General features: G+C 44.2%; 1 protein-coding gene across 4 annotated transcripts; it reads left to right on the top strand.

Annotated features, from left to right (window-relative positions):
- Positions 1-2,735: 2,735 nt before the first annotated feature.
- Positions 2,736-23,357, top strand: LOC121915961 (mothers against decapentaplegic homolog 6-like). Of its 4 annotated transcripts, none has more exons than XM_042440634.1 (4): positions 2,736-2,945; positions 12,634-13,013; positions 14,640-14,735; positions 20,198-23,357. In XM_042440634.1, the coding sequence occupies exons 2-4, from the start codon at positions 12,638-12,640 to the stop codon at positions 20,737-20,739; spliced, it is 1,014 nt and encodes a 337-aa protein (XP_042296568.1). In that variant the 5' UTR covers positions 2,736-2,945; positions 12,634-12,637; the 3' UTR covers positions 20,740-23,357. The 4 variants fall into 4 exon arrangements, with proteins under 4 accessions (XP_042296568.1, XP_042296567.1, XP_042296570.1 ...); XM_042440633.1 differs by lacking the exon at positions 2,736-2,945 and adding an exon at positions 5,992-6,197; XM_042440636.1 differs by lacking the exon at positions 2,736-2,945 and adding an exon at positions 6,176-6,295.
- The last annotated feature ends 825 nt before the right edge of the window (positions 23,358-24,182 follow it).

The following is a 24,182-nucleotide window of genomic DNA, read 5'->3' as shown; positions in this document are numbered from 1 at the left end:
TATGCTATTTAAATTATGGATGGGTCCTAAGAGTCCAGAGATCGCACCAAAGCCAGACTCCATTCCTAAGCACTGGAGGGCAGCTTTGGTGCAGCTTCTGGATTCTTAGGACCCATGCATCATTTAAACAGCATACCTCCAAAGAGACCCCAAGCAGCTTTATTTTGGCAGTCTGTAACAGACCGATGATTCTTTTCAGGATCAGAAGCCATCCTAAAGTTTGATACACATCCAAAATCCCAGTGGGAGGGACATAGAAGCCAGTTCATAATACAGACGTATGTGTGTGTTTTTCTTTTTCTTTTTCATTCTCCCTGCTTGAAGAAACCTAGCACTTTAGAGGCATGTGTTCTAGCCAGGCTTTTTCCTAGTGAGTTTTAAGAAGATTTAGGAAGAAGACGATTTTATCTGCCAGTCCTTGGAAGTCGCTCTTGGTAGTCGCTGTGTATTCAGTGCTTGCGCAGTTTGAAAAGCCAAATAAAGCAAATTTGAATAGTTGCTCTCTTTTAATTGGGTCAGGACTTGAAATGCCACTACAAGTGTTTACACTGCAGTTAATTCCATCATGGACATCACTGTCACAAGATGACCGGCCAAATCCAAAGTGGCTCAGCATTTGCTCCTCTTCATCCTGGAGAAAAGTGACCAGAGGGGTACCACAGGGTTCTGCCTTGGGCCCAGGGCTATTCAACATCATTATCAATGAACTAGATGAAGGAATAAAGGGTATGTTTATCAAATTTGCAGATTATTCTATGATGTCTGTAACGTGCCATGTAGATTTATGGCCATAAATAAATAAATAATGACAGCAAATTAGGAATAGCTAATACCCCAGAGGAGAGGATCAAAATTCAAAATGACCGTAATAGATTAGACAGCTGGGCCAAAGCTAACCAAATGAACTTCAACAGCGAGGAATGTAAGGTACTGCACTAAGGGAGGAAAAATGAAATGCATAGATATTAGTGGGGACACCTGGCTTAACAAAGACTATGAGTGAAAGAGATCTAGGAGTCCTAGTAGACCACAAGTTGACCCCCAAAGGAGTTAAGAAAGAATTGTGTTCCAAGAAGCCTCTAGGAAAGTGATTCCTTTTGGAAAAAGGCTTCATGCCAGAACAATATCTATGGTTCTGGTCAGAAACAAGCTTTCTTTAATGAAAGCCAAACGCTTTCCCAATGCTTTCAGAAAGCAGTACAATGCAGTTATGTAATTCACTGCCACACAATGTAGTAGTGACCAGCCTTGGCTTGCATGTGACAAATGGATGATCTGTAAACAGAATAAGGAAGATCACAGAGGCTATAGTAGTTTGCTTTTGCCCGGGACAACTGGGAATCGTGTCCTTCCCAGGAGGCTCAGGAAAAAGCAACATGAGGTTATTTTGTACTGTGTTGGATGAGAGTCTGGAGGAAGTTTCTAAAGAGGACAAATCACTCCAGGCTGGCCCTGCGGTTCTAGTCTGTGGGATCCTCCTACTCACCTTGCTATTTTGTGGTTGTTGGGTGCCTTTAAGTCATTTCTGAGTTATGGCAACCCTATAATGGGGCTTTCTTGGCAAGATTTAGTCGGAGGGAGTTTGCCATTGCCTTCCACAGGGACGTAGCCAAGGGGGGGGGTGTCTTGGGGTCTGGACCCCCCCTTCCATTAAAAATGAATGGTGTGCTGCTGCGTCGCCGCACCCAAGCCCCATTATAATGGTGGCACTTAGTCTGGACCCCCCTTCCTAAAATCCTAGCTACATCCCTGCCTTCCAATGAGGCTGAGAGCTTGTGACTTGCCCAAGGTCAACCAGTAGGTTTCATGGTTGAGCTGGGATTTTAATTACCAGTTTGGTAGATGAAGGGAATGCAGTAGACATAGCATATCTTTATTTCAGTAGGGCTTTGGACAAAGTCCTCCATGATATTCTTGCAAAAGAGCTTGTAAAAATATGGGCTAGACAATACAACTGTCAGGTGGATTATTAATTGGTTGACCCATCGGACTCAAAGGGTGTTCAGCAATGGCTCCTTTTCATCCTGGAGAGAAGTGACCAGTGAGGTGCCACAGGGTTTTGTCCTGGGCCTAGTGCTAGTCAACATCTTTATCAATTAATTGGATTGAGAGAATAGAGGGCATGCTTATCAAATTTGTAGATGATTTTATGAAGTCTGTAACACGTCATGTAGGTTTATGGTGCTAAATAAATAAAGACACCAAATTAGAAATAGGGTTCAAGTCCCAGCTGGTCCATGAAACCCACTGGGAGACCTTGGGTAAGTCACACTCTCTCAGCCTCAGTGTGCCCCGTGGCAAACCCACTGTGAAGAAAATTGCCAAGAAAACCTTGTGCTAGGGCCACCATAAGTTGGAAATGCCTTGAAGGCACACAACAACAACAATCACCACCAACAAGACTGGCTTGCTTTTCAACATTGCGCGATTTCAACTTTGAAATACAGTTGTAGGCAAAGGAAAGAGAAGATATGTTTGCAGGGGATGGCATGAGATTTCTTTTCTGTTTATCAAAAGTGGGGACGGTTGAGGCGAGGAGATGGAGGCAGGAACATACTCTGTCTCTGGCCGTATATACACTGGCCGCTTCCCCATTCCTGACTCCGGCTAGCCTGTCTCCATCTCTCGTCTGGCCGTTTCCGGCTACTCTTGATAAGATCCTCTCCCCTTTGCAGCTCCCAGACTGGCTGGAGCTCCTGCCAAAGGTCAACGCCTGGCCAGGCCGCAGGCTGGCAGCAAAGAATGTGGCCAAGCTAGCCAGCCGGTGGGCACTCCCTGGAGACAACCACATCCCTGGCTCTTGCAATCGCAGGATGTGGGGGACCTGTCGTGCCAGCCTGGCACATTTCTGCTGGTGCCCTTTGGCATAAACATCGGCCAGCCCTGCACTGGGGGCATCTAGCGACGGTTCCCCTGGCCCACTCTGCAGAATGGGACACTGAGTGGTAGGTGTTTGGCACTAGCAGCGGCACCCTCCAAAATCTTGGGAGCTGCCTGTTCAAAAGGGATAGAAAGGCAGCCCAGCGGCGCCACTGCCGTCTCTCTTATCTTTAGAGGAAGTTGAAGTGTAACAGATAGTAGGCTTGGAGCCACTGGCCAACTGGCCGCCCTCGGTTCTTAAAGGGGCAGCCGTTTTAGTGAACATCTCTTGGCCCTATAGCAAATCCAATGGCATCAAAAATCCACCAAACAGTGGTACCTTTATTGGGCCAACCAAAATGCACAAAATATATGATGTGAGCTTTCGAAGCTCCACTGGCTTCTTCATCAAAGGAAGGGTTTTAAAACCTATAGGGGGGGGGGGGGGGGGGGGAATTGAAGATGTTGGCCTGCATTTTGCTGTTTCTATTCTGAGTTCAGATATGAAGGGGTATGTGTTGCAGGCTTGCATCTCCTTTTTAGTGCTACTGGATTCACATCTTTCTTCCCTAGAGCATTTAGCAGGTGCCAGGCAGATGCCAGGCAGATGCAATTTTAAGCAGGGCAATATTTCCCCCAATTGTTGAACCACACCAGAGTCACTCCAGAGAAGGCAGAAGATAGCTGTTTTAAATCTCTTGCATTTTTAGGCCTTGCAAGTAAAGCATTACAACTTCTTGTTGTGTGCCTCCTCATCGTTTCTGACTTATGGCAACCCCTATCATGGGGTTTTCTTGGCAAGATATGTTCAGAGGAGGTTTATGATTGTCTTACCTGAGGCTGAGAGCATGTGACTCATCCAAAGTTGCAAGCTGACAGTGGGTTTCAAGCCTGACCTAGGAATCAAACCTGGTTTCCAAAGTTGTAGTCCAATGCACAATCCACTATGCCATGCGAGAAGTAAAGCATTACAACTAAATCACCTGCAGCAACTGAAGTAAGTTGAGGACAAAGGGGTAAAGTGGAGGGAGGAGAGAGAAACTGGGACATTTTAAAAGCAGCATAAAAATTGGGATGGCGGAGGATTAAATGGGACTGTCCCTGGTTCTGGATGTCACAAGAGCCTGGAAAGAAACATTAGACTACAACTCCCAAAGTTCTTCAACCAGAATTGCCAGTGGCTTTTCTGGTCAGAGTGGTATTCCCCAAAGTAGCCAGTGTTGCAAAGTTGTTTGTGTGTTGGACTGTGACTCTGGAAATCAGGGTACAATTCCCAGCTCAGCAATGAAGCCCACTGGGTAATCTTGGACAAGTCACACTCTCTCAGCCTCAGGGGAAGGCAATGGCAAACCTCCTCTGAACAAATCTTGCTAAGTAAACCCCACGATCCAAGGTCCCCGCAAGTTGGAAACACAGCAATAACAACAACAAAGACTCTAGTGCTCTCAACACAAGCCTCTCTAGTCCTCTCTCAACACACTTTTGTAAAGCTAGTAGTGGGTCTTCTTTATTATTTTTGTTTATTCCTCTGGTACCAACACCTTAGGATTTATAAAAGAGGGAGATAAAATCTAACCAACTCCATTCAAAATGTCTCTAAAAGTTCTCTTAAAAATAACAAGAAAAGCTTGGCATAATGGTTCAAATGTTGGACTAAGAATCTGGAGAACAAAGTTAAATTCTCAACCATGAAACCCACTGGGTGACCTTGGACAAGTCACAATCTCTCAGCCTCAGAGGACGGCAATGGCAAACCTCCTCTCAATAAACTTGCAAAGACAACCTCAGGAGTGCCTAAAGTCACTGTTAGTTGGAAATAACTTGAAGGCACACAGTAATAACAACATTATTTTCTAATCCTTTTCACTCTCACTTACTAGCATAAAGGAATTCAGATTTTTAGTTCAGCGAAATCTGGTTGGCTGTTTGATTGCCATCCCTGATTTAGGCCCAGGCAGAGCTCTGCTTGACCCACTTCGTAGGATGGTGGTTGTAAGGATAAAGTGATGGAGGAGCTCTAGCCACAGGTCCAGTCCCATGAGTTCAGTAAAGGAAAAGCAGAATGGAAGTGCCATTGATAAATCATAGAATCATAGAGTTGGAAGAGACGACAAGGGCCATCCAGTCCAACCCCATTCTGCCATGCAGGAACTCACAATCAAAGCATCCCTGACAGTAACAGATGGCCATCCAGCCTCTGCTTAAAGACCCCAAAGAAGGTGACTCCACCATACTCTCCAAGGGAATGTCTTCCATTGTCTAACAATTCTTACTGTCAGGACGTTCCTAATAATGTTGAGGTGGGATCTCTTTTCTTGTATCTTGCATCCACTGTTCCAGGTCCTGTTCTCTGGAGCAGCAGAAAACAAGCTTGCTCCATCCTCAATATAATAATAATAATAATAATAATAATAATAATAATAATAATAAGTTTTATTTATATTTTCCCAGTTCTCCCAATGGATCAAAGCAGGATTACAGTTCAACAACAATAATTCTAGTATTAAAACCACAGTATAAAAACCATGCATTATCTAAAAACAGTTAATACAATATAAAATCTCAGTTAACATCCCGAGGTATACACCTATTTGAGAGATATAATTTTTCATCAAATCTATAAAAGGTCAGGAGGGTATGATTGCCGGAAGAGGTAAGTTTTCAGCGCCTTCTTAAAGGCATCCAAAGTGGAAGTGAGTCGGAGCTCTTCCAGAAGGTTATTCCAAAGCATAGGGGCCATTGCCGAATATGCTCTTTGGTGAGAAGTTGTTAATCTCACCTTAGACTGATCAAGTAAGTTCTTCCCAGTTGTTCTGAGAGTGCGAGGCAGATTATGTCAGGAGAGGTGTTGAAGTTTCCAAACTTGGTTCAAAGGTAGCCCCATGTAGAGCCTTTCTAATCTATTAATCAGTTTGAATTTTGATCCTGTCCTCTAGGGTACTCCTCCTAATTTGGTGTCATCTGCAAATTTGATAAACATGCCCCCTATCCTTTCATCCAAGTGAATGGTAAGAGTAGAAAGGATGGCAGAGAAGTATGGTCTTTTTACATATCAGGCAAGTCAAGCCAGTCTGATTTTGACTCAGTCCTGATGCTCCAGCCGCCTGCTGCTGCTGGTCTTGGTCCAAGGCCCCTCCAGAGCAACTTTTTGTTCCAGCTTCCCCATTTCCTTCCCTGGCTGTTCTGACGCCTACAGAGAAAGAGGCTGGGCTGGGGAAGGATGGGGCGGGAATGTGCAGCCAAGAAAAGACCTGGCCAGCAAGTCTGTGGTGTGAGCCGTCCCTGACACCCGACGGGTCTGCACCCAGAGGTGACTCTGGCCATCCATTGCCTGCACAGTGAGTGAGACTCCATCCTTGGCTAGAAGCACCCCTGACCTGTAAGGTGTTTCTGAGTTGAGAAAGCAAGGACTGGATCATTGGAGTGTATGCAGGATGTGGGTAGACTTTATCACTCTAGTGGTCTAGACTGGAAACCATGAAATATGAAGAGCAACTTAGGGAACTGGGTATGTTTAGCCTGGAGGATTATGACCAAAGGAGGGCAACCAAAATAGTGAAGGGTCTGGAAACCATGCCTTATGAGGAGAGACTTAGGGAGCTGGGTATGTTTAGCCTGGAGAAGAGAAGGTTAAGATGTGATATGATAGCCCTGTTTAAATACTTAAGGGGATGTCATATTGAGGAGGGAGCAAGCTTGTTTTCTGCTGCTCCAGAGAACAGGACCAGGAGCAATGGATGCAAGCTTCAGGAAAAGAGATTCCAGCTCAACATTAGGAGGAACCTCCTGACAGTAAGGGCTGTTTGACAGTGGAACACACTCCCTAGGAGTCTGGTGGTGTCTCCTTCTTTGGAGGTCTTTAAACAGAGGCTGGATGTCCATCTGTTGGGGATGCTTTGACCGTAAGTTCCTGCATGGCAGAATGGGGTTGGACTGGATGGCCCATGAGGTCTCTTCCAACTCTAGGATCCTATGATCCTATCTGTGTCTGGCTCTGTTTGATGCTACGTGATGCAGAGCCAATGTGGTTGTCATCAACCGGATTTTGGACATTTAGATCTGGGTTCTTGTTGTTGTTGTGTGCTTTCAGGTTGTTTCTGACTTATGGCAACCCAAAGGTGAACTTAACATGGGGATTTCCTTGGCAGATTTCTTCAGAGGGTGTTTGCCATTGCTGTCATCTGAGGCTGAGAGAGTGTGACTTGCCCAATGTCACCTAGTGAGTTTCCAGAGCCAAGCCAGGATTCAAACTTTGGTCTCCAGAGTCATAGTCCAACACTCAAACTTCTACAGGATTTTGGATGGGGAGATCTAGCTTCTAGTTAGTATGAAACTTGTTGGGTGAACCATTTTAGTTTCTGTCATTAGGGTTCTGGACTGGGATTTAGGAGTGTTGGGTTCTGGTCCTTTGGAAATTTGCTGCATGAAAGAACCATTGACCTTTCTTGGAGTGATCCACTTCACAGGGTTGCTGTTTTTGTGAGGATAAAGTGGGAATGGAGAGCCATGCATCTCCTGTTTGACCAACTTCACGGGTTTGTTGTTGTTACAAGGGAGTTTATCACACGGGAGGAATTTAATTTCGAATGAAAAGAAAGCGGGGCCAAAATGTATCCATGTGAATTCACTAGTTCAGCAAATTTATGTGAATTCGAATTGCATTCGAACTGACTTCCCATTGCCTGAAAATAGCTTGCCATTGCCCGAAATTGCTTGTGGTAATCTATCACGCAATAACGTGAAACCCCATGATTGCGTTCAGATTGCCATTGGATTATACTTCCATTTTCCCTTGTCTGATAATGTCCAAGGCCAAAATGGGTAGAAAGTGAGCTGTATATGCCACCTTGACTTTATGGAAATGGTTATGTTACATTCCTTCAGGTTGACTCAGATGTATGGTGATCTTCTCATAGGTTTTCTTGACAAGGAGTATTCAAAAGGGATTGTCCCTTGCCTTCCTCTTGAGCTGAGATTGTGTGACTTGACCAAGACCATTCAGTGGGTTTCCTTGGCTGACTGGGAATTTAAATCCCAGTCTCCTGGAGCCTTAGTTCAACACGCAAAGCACTATGCCAGTGGTTCCCAACCTGTGGCGGGACCCTTTTGGGGGTCGAATGACCCTTTCAAGGGGGTCGCCTAAGACCATTGGAAAAGACCTATTTAATTACAGTTATGAAGTAGCAATGAAAATAATTTCATGGGTTTGGGTCACCACAACATGAAGAACTGTATTAAAGGGTCGCGGCATTAGGAAGGTTGGGAACCACTGCACTATGCCATGGGAAGAAAGGCAGAGTATAAATGAATAACAGGCAGAAAGCATAAATATCAGCATTCCTGTACATGACTGGCAGTGAGTACCCTCATATCACTCCTCCTCCTGTTCATGTTAGTAGTAGTCTTAGTGTCATGTACCAAGAATGGCATGGGAGGTAGACTGCATGGGAAAGCTGCATCCCCATCATTGCATTGGCAATGGAACTCTAACATGCCCTGGGTCCCAGGGGCTGGTATGGGAATAATGGCCCTTTGTGTATCTCACATGCATTCATCCTGGTGGTTTGTGGGGTGATCGCAGGTTTTAGGAGAGCTGGTTGAAGAATTTTTCGACAGAGCTTGGAAAGCTGTCTTGTTTTGGACTTCAGCTTTCAGAATCTTCCAGGGAGCTGAGTAGAACCTTTTTTCTTCTCATTTGAATGAATTTTCTGCAGCAGCAGAAAATAAGCTCACTCCGTCTTCTACAAAACCTACCTTGTAGAGTGTTAAAGATGTCAGCCGATACACATACAGCTTGTCAGTGTATCCTTCTTGAACTGTGGTGCTCAGGACCGGACAAACTATTCAAGGCAAGGTCTAACCATGAATTAAGAGCCAAAGACTTTCCTAAATAAAGAAGTCTTTGCCTGCTAGTAGAAAGAGATCAGACCTTTAGGAGCGAGTTCCAGAGTCTTGGATCAACTGCTGAGAAGGTAGCTTGTGTTCTCACTAAACAAACTTGTGACTGCGGTGGAACAGAAAGCCTTCCTTCAAGGATCCTAAAACTTGGGCTGGCTTATATGGCTTTGGAGACCAGGGTTAGAATCCCTGCTTGGCCATGGAAACCCACAATCTGGGCAAGTCACAATCACTCAGCCTCAGGGGAAGGCAATGGCAAACCTCCTCTGAATAAACCTGCGTAGAAAACTGCATTATATGCTGTGATATTGTGGCCTTAGGGTCGCCATGAGTCAGAAATGATTTAAAGGCACAAGTGAGAGCCTTTAGGGCTGAAGGGCGGGGTATAAATACTGTAAACAAACAAACAAACAAAGTATTTCAAATAAATATGTAGGGCTTTAAAGTTCATAGCCAGCACTTTGAATTATGGAAATGAACTTGTAGCCAGTAAACTTCAGCAAGAGTTGTATGTTCCCTCGAACCAACCCTGGTTAGCAACCACTGAAGTTTCTTAACACTTCAAACATCAATGCACTTTGTCAACCATTCCTAAGCACTGGAGTGCAGCTTTGGTGCAGCTTCCGGATTCTTATGATCCATGCATCATTTAAACAGCATACCTCCAAAGAGACCCCAAGCAGCTTTATTTTGGCAGTCTGTAACAGGCCAAAATTAATAATAATAATAATAATAATAATAATAATATTTATATCCCGTCTCTCCCTGTATTGGATCGAGGCGGTTAATAAGATATCAAAGACAATAAAATCAAGTCAAAAAACAAAAACAAAAAACAAAGCATGGAAACAATAGTTAAGAGACATATTACATTTCAAGTTCCCAAACTCCCTCCCACCCTATAAAACAATAAAACAATTCCCAACCGACGGCCAATAAAATGAATCAAGATCATTCAATCCAATGGGAACAATGTGGTCAGTGGAAAAATTGGAAGTCAATTCTACTGACTAACACGGCTATATCTTAGTTCTTGGTGGGTTTTGGGGGCTCTGTGGCCATGTTCTAGAAGAGTTTATTCCTGACGTTTCGCCAGCATCTGTGGCTGGGATCCTCAGAGGATGCTAGCATGGAAGATTGCATTGTATGTATTGATTTTAGTAGTCTGTAACCCCGCTTCGATTGGGAGAGGCGGGGAAACACTATTATTATTATTATTATTATTATTATTATTATTATTATTATTATTATTATGAGAGTGGGCACTCCTCCCAACTCAGGGTCACACAGTGTGTGTGTGTGTGATGTGTGTATACACCCCACTCTCTTCCATGCCAGCAACTCTCTTCCATGCCAGCATTCTCTGAAGATGCCAGTCACAGATGCTGGCGAAATAAACTCTACTAGAACATGGCCACATGGTCCAAAAAACCCACAAAAAACTATGGATGCTGTGCTGTTAGTAGTTTGTGATTTGGCACAAGTTCTTTTATTGTTTTAATTGCATTGTTTTTAATCTATATTGGATGTATGTTGTTATTGTTGTTAACCGCCCTGATGTTTCTATTATTATTATTATTATTATTATTATTATTATTATGAAAGCCTTTGACTTCACAAAGCTGAAACAGACCAAAACATACAAAAGTTAAAAATATATTTAAGCTATTAATGGAACTGCAAGCAATTAAAACTATGACTATTAAAAACAAACAAACCAGCAAATATAGACAGTGCAGCACATTATGGAAAGCCCTTCCCTACTGAGCGATTTAACTGGTTTTGTTGAAATGAAGAGATCGCCCAGCAAAATGTTGCAGAAGACTCTGGGTGGGCAATAACAGAATGTTACAATAATAATAACATACAAAGCGTGGCTCTAAAATTTCTGACGTTAACAACAGGTCAGAAGCAGAACTTTCTAAAAACCCATCAAGGCAGCTCCAAACACCATCAAACGTCAAGCCAGTTTATTGCATCCATTTGGCAAGGCCCCAGCTGGGAACAGGAACTTCCTAAAAGCGTTTCTCCTTGTAGACAGAATATCTGAACTTGAGGTAATTTCATGCAAGCAATGGAGGTTTGGTGGGTCTGGAGGAAACGGGAAGATGAAAGTACTATTTCGAGCAAAACACTTTATCAGCTTAGGGAATGCGCTGCCACCAGATGTGGACTTTTGACATGACTTTTAAGAAGGATTCCCATCATTGTGTGAAGAATAAGAGCAGTAACAGCATTTAGCCAGTGGAGCCCAGTGGAGCCTCCAGCTCCCGAGGCAGTCTACCATTTCTGCACACATGGGAAATTAAAGATAGTTAGTTGTTGTAGGTCTATTGGCTTCAAATGGCTTAATGGCACAATATGGAAAAGTTACCTTTATCGCATAGATAAAGGCAACCATCAAAGGTGATTGTGTGATATCAAACTGAAAAGTATAGCTTGACTATTTAGACAATGATAGAATTTCAGGTACAAAGAAAGATTCAGAGAAAGATGGGTCTGTTGAACTTACTATAAACAAGAACCACTAGGAAGGAAGTCACCACATACTATTATTATTATTATTATGCTTTATTTATATAGTGCTGTGGATTTGCTGTAGATATAGTGCTGCAGTATTATTATTATTATTATGCTTTATTTATACAGTATAGCGTTTTTGTTAAAACATTATTTTGTTTGTCCTGCTTTGCATTGGTTGTCAATGTGACAGTTTATTTTGTTAATCTTGTCGACATGGGGAAGAATGTGTGGGTATATGTCGTTTTTAATATTGAAGATATATACACACACACACACACACACACACACACACCATATATAATATTATATAATATATATTATATATTGATAACATATATAATTGATATACATATATCATATTATATATATATATTGTGTGTGTGTGTGTGTATATATATATATATAGAGAGAGAGAGAGTGAGTATATAAATTATATAATATATATATTATATCTCTCTGGCTTTGCTTCGCGAACGAAGATTCAGGAAGGCCTCATGATCCCGCGCTTTCTACAAGCGCGTTGGTGACTAAAAAGGCCAATTCGGGATAAACAGGTCCGGTTGCAGAAAGCACAGCGGAAAGTCTCCTTGGGTGATGTTTCCAGGTTGCGGTTCTTTCTGTGTTGTCGTTTCTCTTCGAGGCTCATTCGGCGTGAGCTTTCGAAGAAGGCTGCAGCATCATGGATAGTGCGTCTCCATGCCTCCCGAATCGATGCAAGGCCAGGGAGGACCATTGTTGGTGATCTATCTGGCCAAGTCTGAGATGTTGTTTCAGGGAGTCCTTGTATCTCTTCTTTGGGGCACCCCTCTTATGCTGACCCGTGGCGAGTTCACCGTAGAATACTACTATATATTGATAACATCAATATTAAAAACAATATATACCCCCACATTCTTCCCCATGTCAACAATATTAGCAAAACAAACCGTCTCTCTCACACACACACTTTTATTATATACTAATGGAAGGGGGACCAGTGTGGCATAAGTATTTTAAGGGATGTCATACTGAGGGAGCAAGCTTGTTTTCTGCTGCTCTAGAGAACAGAACTTGGAGCGATGGATTCAAACTATAGCTAAACATTAAAAGGTGCCTGAGGCTAAGAACCGTTTGATAGTGGAATATGCTGCTTGGGAGTGTGGGGGAGTCTCCCTCTTTGGAGGTCTTTAAGCAGAGGCTGGATGGCCATCTGTCGGAGGTACTTTGATTGGGAGTTCCTGCATGGCAGAGGGTTGGGTTGGACGGCCCTTGGGGTCTCTTCCAACGCTAGGATTTTATTATTCTATGATTGGGGTTTCTTAATGGTGTTTAAATGGAAGGAGTAATGAGTGATGTGTCTGCTCTTTGTTGAAGCCTCATGTTCCGGTCACGGCGAGCCAGCTTGATTCAACAGCTCTGGAGGCATCGCTGTGTCGCACCAGGCCTGGATGAGAGCCACGGGCCCCTGAAACCAGCTGCTCATGCCCTCTTCAAGAAGCTGAAGGACCAGGAGCTGGAGCTGCTGCTGCAGGCGGTGGCGAGCAAGGGAGCAGGCGAGTCGGGCTGCGTCTGGGTGGAACCGCGGGGATCCAAGCTAGGCCTCCCGGCCTCCCTGCTCCTCTGCCGCCTCTACCGCTGGCCTGACCTGCGCCATCCCCATGAACTCAAGCGCCTGAGCTTCTGCAAGAGCGCTGGGGCCGAGGGCACCATCCAGTGTTGCAACCCGCACCATCTTAGCCGGCTCACCATTCCTGGTGAGAAGGAGATGATGATAATGATGATGATGATGATGATGATAATAATGATGATAATGATATAGTCAGCCCTCCACATTTGTGGCTTTGACTTTTGCAGATCTGATTATTTGCAAACTTGATTGCTATGTTCTCTCTAGGAATCACTAGGTCAGTGATGGCGAACCTATGGCACTTGTGCCAGAGGTGGCGCTCAGAGCCGTCTCTGTGGGCACATGTGCTGTCGCCCCTGCATAGAGTTTGCCAGAGTTGGTTACTAGAAAGCCAGAGGGACATGGCACTTTGCAATAAATAAGTGGGTTTTGGGTTGCAGTTTGGGCACTCAGCCTCTAAAAGGTTCACCATCACTGCACTAGGTCCTCCAGCGCAACGCTGTTGGAAATTGACCCTAGAGTTGCACTAGAGGACTTGGAGATTACTAGAGATAACACTTCCAGTGTAATTCTATGGTCAACCTCTCACAGATGTTGACCACAGAGTTGCACAGGAGGATCTAGAGATTTCTAGAGAGGTGTTAATAACATAGTGCTTTTTTATTTGCACGTTTCCCACTTTCATTAAGGCCCTGTGCCCCTAACCCCAGTGAATGTGGAGGACCCACTGTAATAATATTTTTTCTTACCCACTTCTCCCCATGGATTGGGCTGAGGAACAACCACCATTAACAAATACATGACATCAGTTAGAAACATATCACTTAAAACACACATGAATGTCATACTCTCATTCATTCTTTCTTTCTTTCTTTCTTTCTTTCATTCATTCATTCATTCATTCATTCATTGTGGGGAGGATAGGACACTTTACACCGGAGGGGAGACTACAGCCTGTGGGCTGTGGACTCCCAACCTTAAGGCACCAGGGTCTTCTTGAGTCAGAAATGACTTGAGGGCACACAACAAATCAGGTCCAAAACACGCTGCAAAAATTACTCCAGTTTCAAACTGCTTGAACTGCCTTGGCTCAATGCTAGAGAAACCTGGGAACTGCACTTTACTGTAGCAATAGATCTCTCTGATGCAAGTGTCTCACAAAACTATAATATGTAGAGAGATCTTGTAGCACCTTTGAGACTCACTGAAAAATGAAGTTGGCAGCAGGAGCTTTCATAAGGTCTAGGAAAGCTCCTGCTGCCAATTTCTTTCAGTGAGTCTCAAAGGTGCTACAAGATCTCTCTACATACTGATTCTATGGACTAACAGGGCTATATCTTTGAATTCTATCAGAAAATGATAGTTCCCAGGATTCCCTAGCCCTGAGCCATGGCAGTTGAAGCTGTCTCAAAGTGGATTATTCCTGCAGTGTGTTTGGGACCTCACTCTCTGCAATGCTAGGAATGCAAGGACAGAACATTTCGTTGGAGGCAGAATTATTCTTTGGGAGGATCTTGGGGTAGGTCAGTCAGGAGCTGCCCATTGGGACCCCAAGGGCCAGACTTTGCCCCTCCTGATAGAGCTGGCATGAAAAAGACGGGGCAAGATTACCCCCAAAGACTATTGAGCTCTAGAAGCTTTCAAAGACAGATTGTACAAATGCAGATTGCCCCATATGTATGAGTTTACAGATGATCACTCAAAGGACCCCTGTGACTGGAGCTAAACATCTTGTTCATCTTATTCTTTACAGAAACTCCTCTGCCCCCCTATGGCAAGATCTCCCCTTTTGCCCCACACCTGAAAGGACCCCCCAGCATTTTGGACAACAATTGTAGAGGATGGCAAGGTAAGAGGAAGCCAAAATGTCAGGGAAATGTTTCTTCCCCCCACCCCTGGCAAAAGAAAGGAGTTTATCACATGAAGGAGATCGAGAGTTTATCCCGTGAATATCCCGGAAAAATTGCGTAATTACGCGAAATGATTTCACAAAACTGGCCATTAAAGTGGTCAGAAAGAAGCATTAATGCACATCTTTTCCCTTTCGGGATTTCAGTAACAAGGCATTTCTGATATCACTTTATTTGTGCAATTGCGTGTGATAATCATTTGCGCAATTACTCGCCATTTTTGCTTTATTTTCAGGATGCTTTAAATACGCTATGCAAAAGGGTTTTTTTTAATTAAAAAACAGTTACTGTATATATATATTGATGTATAAGTCTAGAAATGTTAGTCAAAAAATTGACCTAAAAAAAACTGAGACGACTTATCTAGGGGTCAATATATGTATTATACTTTAACTCTTATTTAAAAAGGAGTCATCCCCTGGTGAAAGTCAAGAGTGTAATCTGTCCTGGAAGCCCCAATCCTCCTCTGTTTTCTTATCCATGCAGCCTTTAGTGTGCGCGCAAAGTTATGCTTGCTGGAATTTTTAAAGTACTTTGGCATTGTTTCCTTTGCTTCATCTTTTAGATCCTTTATTACATGCCCCTAAGTTTTACCCTCGACCTATCCATGGGTCATATAAAAATCCATAATTTTGGCTCCAAAACTTGCCCTCGACTTATACTTGAGGTCAACATATAATCAAGTATATACAGTAATAAACAATTCAGTGGCCACAGGTTTGCTGAGAAGCTCTTTATGTGACTGCAGCCAGTGGTTTCCATGTCAGTGAATCTGCTGCAGATTTTAGTTTGAACTTTAAAGGGGATAGCATTCAGCTCCTTGGATAGTTCCTTTAAGGGTATGTCACATTGAGGGTAGAGCAGGCTTGTTTCTGCTGCTCCAGAGATTAAAACATGGAGCAATGGATTCAAGCTATAGGAAAAGGGATTGCACCTAAACAATACAGTATTAGGAAGAGCTTCCCAACGCTAAGAGCTGTGTGACAGTGGAACACACTCCTTCCTTGGAGAGTGGTGGATCCTTCTTTGGAGGACTTTAAACAGAGGCTGGATGGCCATCTGTCGGGGAGGCTTTGATTGTGAATTTCTATATGGCAGAATGGGGTTGGACTAGATGGCCCTTGGGGTCTCTTCCAACTCTATCATTCTATGAATTTGAGAGGATGCTGCAATGAGGCAGTGAGGTAACAAGCAGCACCTGCTGAAACTCCTTCTGTAGCATGGTGTAGTTTTGTTGGGCTACAACTCTGGAGACCAGGGTTCAATTCTCAGTCCAGCCACGAAACCCGCTGGATGACCATGGGCAAGTCACATGCTCTCAGCTCTGCTCTGGGTCCACATCAGACTCCAACTCCCAGAATTCCATAGCCTTGAGCCAGGGCAGTTAAAGCAGTCTCAAACTGGATTATTTCTGCACTGTGTTTTGGACCAATGTGAATCTAAATTCCGTCCCCTCTTGTCAGTCAAGACAAAGGAGATTATCAGATGGGGGACGAAACGTCCTTATCCCGTCCTTTTCCCATTCTCATAGCGCGATCGTGAGAAGATTTTCATATGACATTGTGCTTATCTGGACATTATCCCATCCGGAAAACGCATTGCGCAAAAGACTTTCAAACAATTTCACATAGATCCCGTCATTGAAGCGCCATTGCCTGGCATTTTGCATTTAGGAATTAGCGTTAATGCAATGCCTCTTCAATGACGAAACAATAGCACTGCGATCTGAAAACTTTTTGTGGGATCACACTCACAGAAGGGATAAAGATAGGGGAGCTACCCCATCCTTATCCAATCCCTGTGTGATAATCTCCAAAATCTAAGAATGAGCTGAATCCACAGACGGAGCTGTGGATGGCAGTCAGTAAAAAGCTTCCATGTTTTGGGGAAATCGTGAATGAAAGGCAGGAGCAAAAAAGTCACTGAATGTGATGTTCACAACTGGGATTGATTTTACTGTTTACATTTCCCCCCAGAATAAATCAGAATCCAATAGCTCAATTTAAATTTGGATTTTATGCACTAAAATCTAAAACACACTGCAGAAATAATCCAGTTTGAGACCGCTTTGACTGCTAGGGAATTCTGGGAGCTGTAATTTTGTGAGCCTTCACTTTCAGAGAGCTCTGGGGTCTGCTGTTCCCAGGCTTCCCTGGTATTGAGCCAAGGCAGTTAAAACGGTCTCAAACGGGATTATTTCTGCAATGTGTTTTGGACCTAAGTTAAACGCTTCGTTTGTCTACCTGCATTATTGAACCACATACAATCCTGTCTGGGGTTCACTACAATTGAAATTAGACTTCTTCATCTTCAAATATGATATTATTTTTATGGGGGTGCAATCATTAATAAAACATTTCCTAGGGGTGACAGTGAGGGGCATAGAAATGGTTGGGAACCACTGAGTTTAGGCTGTTTAGTGGTTCTGTTTAGTAGATAGCCGCTAGGGTGCATGGTTTTGATGTGAATCAAAATCTTATCCTTCAGCTTCAGGGCCCCCTTTCCAGGAAAAGGAAAGGCTGCTAGGAGGCTGAAGGCCTTCCTGAATCTAGTACAGAAAAAGCGAGGTGGGGTGGGGGAACCCAGCCGACAGACGGAGGCCCCTGTTATTTCTGGTTCCCGCTAGTCCTGCAGGAAGCGTGGCCCACGGAGCGACCGACAATGGGCCTTGACGTACAAAGCAGAGCTGGATCCTGGCGTCCGGCCATGGCACCACATCCGAGCAAGCTTGGCGCCGGGGTTGGCTTTCCTCTGTCCCAGCTGAAGACGTGGACTGCTCGCCCTTTTGCTTCTGTCCAGCAAACTGTTGTGAGCCTACGTGCTCCTCTGCAGCACTGAAATGTGGCCCACCCCAGGCGTCCCTCGTGGGAATCCCCAGGCGCATTGTCCCAGGACGCCTTGACTGAGCCCATTGTCCCGTCTCTCTCTCTCTCTCTTTCTTTTTAAACCAGACAGCCATTTTGTGGGTGCTAAAGTGTATCTAGAACCTTAGATATAATTTAGAGATCGTATTTTTTAGACCACAGACCACAGATGACAGCACAACATGATGGTTCTGGAGGTTGTAGGCAAAAAAGAGGAACCGTTTCAGGCTCTGTCTCTATCAAAGCTGGAGTCGTGAGGCTCTCCAGATATAGTTGGATTGTAAATCCCATCTGTTCTAGCCAGCACAGCCAATGACAGGGATGCTGGCAGTCATAGTCCAGCAATATCTGGAGGACAGCATGATTCTCAACACGATTTATATATTTATTTTTTTGTGGTTTTTTTTAGCTATGTGGCCATGTTCTAGAAGAGTTTATTCCTGACGTTTCGCCAGCATCTGAAGATGCCAGCTACAGATGATGGCAAAACGTCAGGAATAAACTCTTCTAGAACATGGCCACATAGCCCAAAAAACCTACACAAAACTATGGATGCTGGCTGTGAAAGCCTTTGACTTCACACCAATCTATGGCCCAGCACATACCTGTCTCTAAGTCCAGGGTGCAGGTGCCCAGTTTCCCTCCGGAGGGATGTCGTGGGAACCAAACCATGGGACGTCCCTCTGGATCAAAAAGAACCCAGAAAAACCGGGTTCTTTTTGGTGCACTGGGACGATGTCATCAGTGCATCATTGGTGCGCTGAGATGCATCCACAACGCAAGTGCAGCGCATGGAGTACAGATGTGGCACCACACTTGCGTCATGCACATGTGCCACGTATGGAGGGCGCCATGTAAAGATGGCTTCGCCCATATGTGTTAGGGTTCTGGAGCGTGCGGATGCTGCGCGTTCTGGAACCCTAAAATTGGCCCCAGGCCACTGCAAACTGGCAATCTGTTCTGGGCCTTTATTGATGTACAAGCACACACACACACTGCTATATCATTGTCCCTTCCCTTAAAGCCAGTGTGGTATAGAGGTTTGTGCATTGGACTTTGATTCTGGAGACCAGGATTTGAATTCTGGCTCAGCCTTGGAAACCCACTCTAGAGAGACCGCAAGGGCCATCCAGTCCAACCCCCTGCCATGCAGGAAATCCAGATCAAAGCATCCCTGACAGATGACCATCTCTGTTTAAAGACCTCCAAGGAAGGAGACTCCATCACACTCTGAGGAAGAAGTTTGTTCCACTGTCAAACAGCTCTTACTGTTCCTCCTCATGTTGAGCTGGAATCTCTTTTCCTGGAGCTTGCATCCTTTGCTCTGGGTCCTGTTCTCTGGAGCAGCAGAAAACAAGCTTGCTCCTTTTTTTTAATTTAAAAATTAAAACCTGAAGCTTCTCCTTTCTCTTTCCATTGAGCCTCACCACACTCACACTATCTCTTATCCCTGAGCTGCCTTGGGTCCCTTCTGAGAAAAAAGCAACATACAAATGATACACACACACACAATCTCTTCATCATTTTAAAGGGATGCAGGTGAATGCCATAGCCCATTTCTGTTATATTGGACTGTTGTTACCTGCCTAGATCCTCGAAAGGGAAAGGCGGAATATATTATTATTATTATTATTATTATTATTATTATTATTATTATTATTATTATTATCATCCTTTATTTATGAAGCGCTGTAAATTTACACAGCGCTGTACATACAATCTTTTTAATTAGACGGTTCCCTGCCCTAAATAATAACAACAACAATAACAACAACAACAACAATAATAATAATAATAATAATAATAATAATAATAATAATAATTGTTATTAAAGGCAGATAGTTTGGGAGCAGTGGTGTCACCTGGTGGGGTCTGGACCCCCTGCACACCCTAGTGACAGCCCTGCATATCTCTTCTCATGTTCTTGCTTTTTTGGGAAGAGGTTTATGAGCAGAGATAGCTGAGAATTTCAGTCCAGCTCAGTTTGGCTAAGGGATGTACAACCATCTACAAAAGTCCTCATATTCAAGAAGGACAAGTGGTTAAGAGCTAAAGAATTCATAGGAGAAATAAGCACCATTGTGGCAATATTTGTGTTGGGCTTGGGAAGAGCTGAATTTGGCTGCAAGAGATGGGTCAGATTCTAGTTCCTCTTTGGTTTTAATAAGAATGTACTAAAATGTGCACTTTGGGGCCTGAATAGACAAGCCAAAATAAAGCTGCTTTGGGTCACTTTGGAGGTATGCTGTTTAAATGATGCATGTGTCCAAAGAGTCTGGAAGCTGTGCCAAAGCCATGCTTCAGTCCTAAGGACTGGAGCGCAGCTTTGGTGCAGTTTCTGGCCTCTTAAGATGCGTGTGTCATTTAAACAGCATACCTCCAAAGTGACCCAAAGCAGCTTTATTCTGGCCTGTCTGTTCAGGCCCATCGGTTTTGATAGAGAGACTGTTTCTATACTGTATTTAACAGAAATATATATATATATTTTAAAAAATACAGCTGACCCTTTATTCTATCTCTGTTTTCTCAACCTGCAGATACGACCCTCTCCCGTCGCTCCCTCAGAGATGGCTACTGGTGCAAACTGGCTTACTGGGAGTACCGCTTGAGGGTGGGAAGGCTCTACCCCGTCCATGAAGATTATGTGAACGTCTTTTTTGACCTCCCGGCAAGCAGCGGCTTCTGCCTGGGCCAGCTTCCCTCGAGGAACCGTTGCCAGGCTGTCCAGCGGACCCGGGCCAAGATTGGGCAGGGTCTTCTGCTGAGCCGTGAGGCCAACGGCATCTGGGCCTACAACCGCAGTGATCACCCCGTTTTCGTCTGCTCCCCCACTTTGGGGGCTCCCCCAGCCAGCTCCGGCCCCATTGTCCAGAAGATCCTTCCAGGCTACTCCATCAAAGTGTTTGACTACGAGCGAGCTGGCAACCTTGTGCCGGGGTGGCCAGGCTCAAACGATGGCCCTTACGACACCCACGCTGTCCGGATCAGTTTCACCAAAGGCTGGGGGCCACACTATTCCCGTCGGTTTATCACCTCTTGCCCCTGTTGGATGGAAGTTCTGCTCAACACACCTAGATGAAGGAGTGGCGGGGAGAAGTTGGGGGAAAGGGGGTGGCTTTAAGGCCTTCTCTCTCAGCCCTGGAGTGGGGTTCAGGAGGGGATGAAAGAGAGAGAGAGAGATAAGAGTTCTAAGAGGCTTCCAATGGCTTTCCTGAATTATTATTATACAGGTTGAGGAGGTAGGCTAGGGGAGCAAGCATACAAACACAGTTAGCGGTAGTCACAAGACAGGTGTAGTGCAAGGGTCCAGCAAGCTCAGGTTAACAGTAAACTGCTTTTTACAAAAATCTAGGCTATTGACCTAAGCCAGGGAGGAAAAACCCTGCAGTATCTCCTCCAGTTAATTCTCAGCAGCTTCCACCTAGGTACCAAGGAAAGTAAGGCCTCCCCTACTGAGGTGCTCTGACTAATATAACATATCCTCCAACTGTCCCAATTCATCCTCTGTCCTCTCACTTTTCTGCTGGCTTTTAAAACGTCCCAGTTTCTTTCTTCTCCCTCCTTTGTCCTCAGCTTACTTCAGTTGCTGCAAACCAGAATGCAGAAGTAGTTTGTATTATCAGGAGCAGGAGAAGAAAAGAAAGGGTGAAATCTTGCCCTGCCCAGTAGAATCAACAAAGCAAACTGCTGCAGCTTCTCTTAGCTTGTGTGTTCTTCCTCCTTAATAACGTTTGCTATCTTGGTCACATGTGTCCCAGTTTTCATCTGTAAAATGTTGGAGTGTGTGATACGAAATTCATCTTGTCCCTGACTCTCAGCCCTGCAATGTCTTAAGTCTAGGATGTCTTAAGTCTAAACTGGTTTCAGACGGCTTTTCACACATTTGCTATGCAGCACTGGTATTGCAATTTGAAGGTATGATTTAAATTTTGCTAGTTGTGGATGTTGCGACGATGAGCATGACATCCAGTGGTACATGGGAATTACGATTTGTGAGTAACATTAGTGCAAAAAAACATTGCTAAGGATTATGTACGGTGTGAAATGGGAGGTAGTCAATGGGAGAATAACGCCAACCCTAGTGCACAAATAGTCAACCTAATATCAAGAAATGGGTGTTGGGGGCACTAGGGTTGTCATCCAAGAGGAAAGGAGGTGGTAGCCCCCAAAACCTTACTGCTTAAACCTTTTGTGTCATTTTAAAAAGTTATTCTTATATACGATAGGCCATACTGACCTCACATTTACAGGGTCCATATTCTGTTTTTAAAAACTAGAAAGCTGAGGTTTATAAAAACAAAATGATGGTGGGAGAGGTCAAAGTTTAACTGCGCACCCCATGACTGAGATACAGTTCTAGATATTTCTTTTTTTGTTAGGTAGCTTCAAGCTGTGCTCCAGTTTATGGTGACTCTGTTGTAGGGTTTTCTTGGAAAGATTTGTTTGGAATGGTTTTACTTATTGCTTTCCTCTGAGGCTGAGAGAGTGTAACTTGCCCAAGGGCACCCTGTGGACTTTCATGGCTGCAGGCGGATGGATTCAAATCCTGGCCTCCTTGTCCAACACTCAGACCATTACTTCTCATTGACTCTCAGACCGAAACTGGTATTGGCATAGACACAGGCACAAATCAATACAGTGGGCCCTTGGCATCCGCTGAGGTTTGGTTCCAGGACCCCTCAAGGTTAACAAAATCTGTGGATGCTCAAATCCCATTTGCAGTTTAGGGAAAGACATTTAGGATTCAACTGTCTCTCCAAATGACAAACTCCAGGATTCCATAGGATGCAGCCATTATGGTTAAAGTGGAATCATAGTGTTATAATTTTGTAATGTGGATGGGCCCCTTATCTTTGGCCAGAAAGATGCACAAATGATGGGGATGTTTGGCGGCAAATGTAGGAGAACCCAAAGGGAGAACGAAATGAGATGGGAAGGAGGCATGTTCATAAAAGGGAGGATGGGAAATTTCCTCCAATACTGTGAATCATTCTCAAGGATGCAGTTGAAGGAGGAGAAAGTTATGAATCGATGTGGAGGACTATGTTGAAAGTGAGGAACCTGGGAGAGCCGGAGGAGGCAAGGAAAAAAAAACTCAAGAAGGCACCAAGATAAGTGAAGGAAGAGCGATTAGAATTAGAGCTTGGAAATAGTTTTGGATTACAGCTCCCAGAATACCAGAATGGGAGCTATAGTCCAAAAGACAACCATGTTGCATCATAATACCATTGTTTGGAGAAACAAATTGAGTAATTTCCTAACACAGTTATGTGGGTGGTGTGAATATGGCACTACTCTCCAGATACATTTGCTGCACCCTCAAAGTGTTTCGTCTAATGCAGTAAATCCCAAACGGTGGTCCTCCTGATGTTTTGCACTTCAGCTTCCAGAATTCCTAGGACCAAATTTTGAGGATCACTGCTATGTCTCAAGTCTATCTGTTTGGTATACCTTGCATAACAGCTGTATGCCATGTTGCAATTTCCTCCACTCTTTAAGCCGACAGAAGCCAAGGATCAAGGCTTAAATGTCACAAAGCAGGAAGGGAGCCAATTTTGGTGTTACACAGAACTCTTCTTCCTTAAGTACAATAAGGTGGGGAGGGAGATGCTGGTGATGGAGACAGTGTCATACAGCCAGAGGTAAAGGGCCTGTTCTTGGTTATATTCACAATTAAATTGCTTTTAAAAGTGTAAATATTTGTCATAGTATTCTTTGCCCCCAAAGTCAAAGGCTCATTGTAATCATGGCAATGAATCATGGAATAGTAGAGTTGGAAGAGACTTCACGGGCCATCCAGTCCAACCCCACTCTGCCATGCAGGAACTCCCAATCAAAGCATCCCAACAGATGGCCATCCAGCCTCTGCTTAAAGACCTCCAAATGAGGAGACTCCACCAGACTCAAAGCAGAGCGTTTTTTGCTGTCAAACTGCTTTTACTGCCAGGAAGTTCTTCCTAATGTTAAGCTGGAATCACTTTTCCTGTAGTTTGAATCCATTGTTCCAGGTCCCGTTCTCTGGAGCAGCAGAAAACAAGCTTGCTCCCTCCTCATGAGGACATCCCTTCAAATATTTAAACAGGGCTATCCATATCACCTCTTAACTGTCTCTTTTCCAGGCTAAACTTACCCAGCTCCCTAAGTCTTTTCTCATAGGGCATGGCTTCCAGACCCTTAGAATAATAGAATCTGAAGAGATACCAAGGGCCATCCAGTCCAACCCTCTGCAATGCAGGAACTCACAACCAAAGCACCCTTGACAGATGGCTATCCAGCCTCTACTTAAAAACCTCCAATGAAGGACACTCCACCACTCTCCAAGGTAATATGTTCCGCAGTCTAACTGGTCTTACTGTCAGGGTTGCTCCTAACGTTGAGCTGGAATCTCTTTTCCCGTAGCTTGAATCCATTGCTCCGTGTTCTAGTCTCTGGAGCAGCAGAAAACAAGCTTTCTCCATCCCCAATGTGGCACCCCTTCACATAAATTCAAACAAAAAACCCTTCAAATATGCCCACATGCCA

This window comes from Sceloporus undulatus, chromosome 9 (assembly GCF_019175285.1).
Source record: "Sceloporus undulatus isolate JIND9_A2432 ecotype Alabama chromosome 9, SceUnd_v1.1, whole genome shotgun sequence".
NCBI classification, from domain to species: Eukaryota; Metazoa; Chordata; class Lepidosauria; order Squamata; family Phrynosomatidae; genus Sceloporus; species Sceloporus undulatus.
The sequence above is the reverse complement of the archived record's forward strand: the minus strand, read 5'-3'. Positions and strand labels throughout refer to the sequence as shown.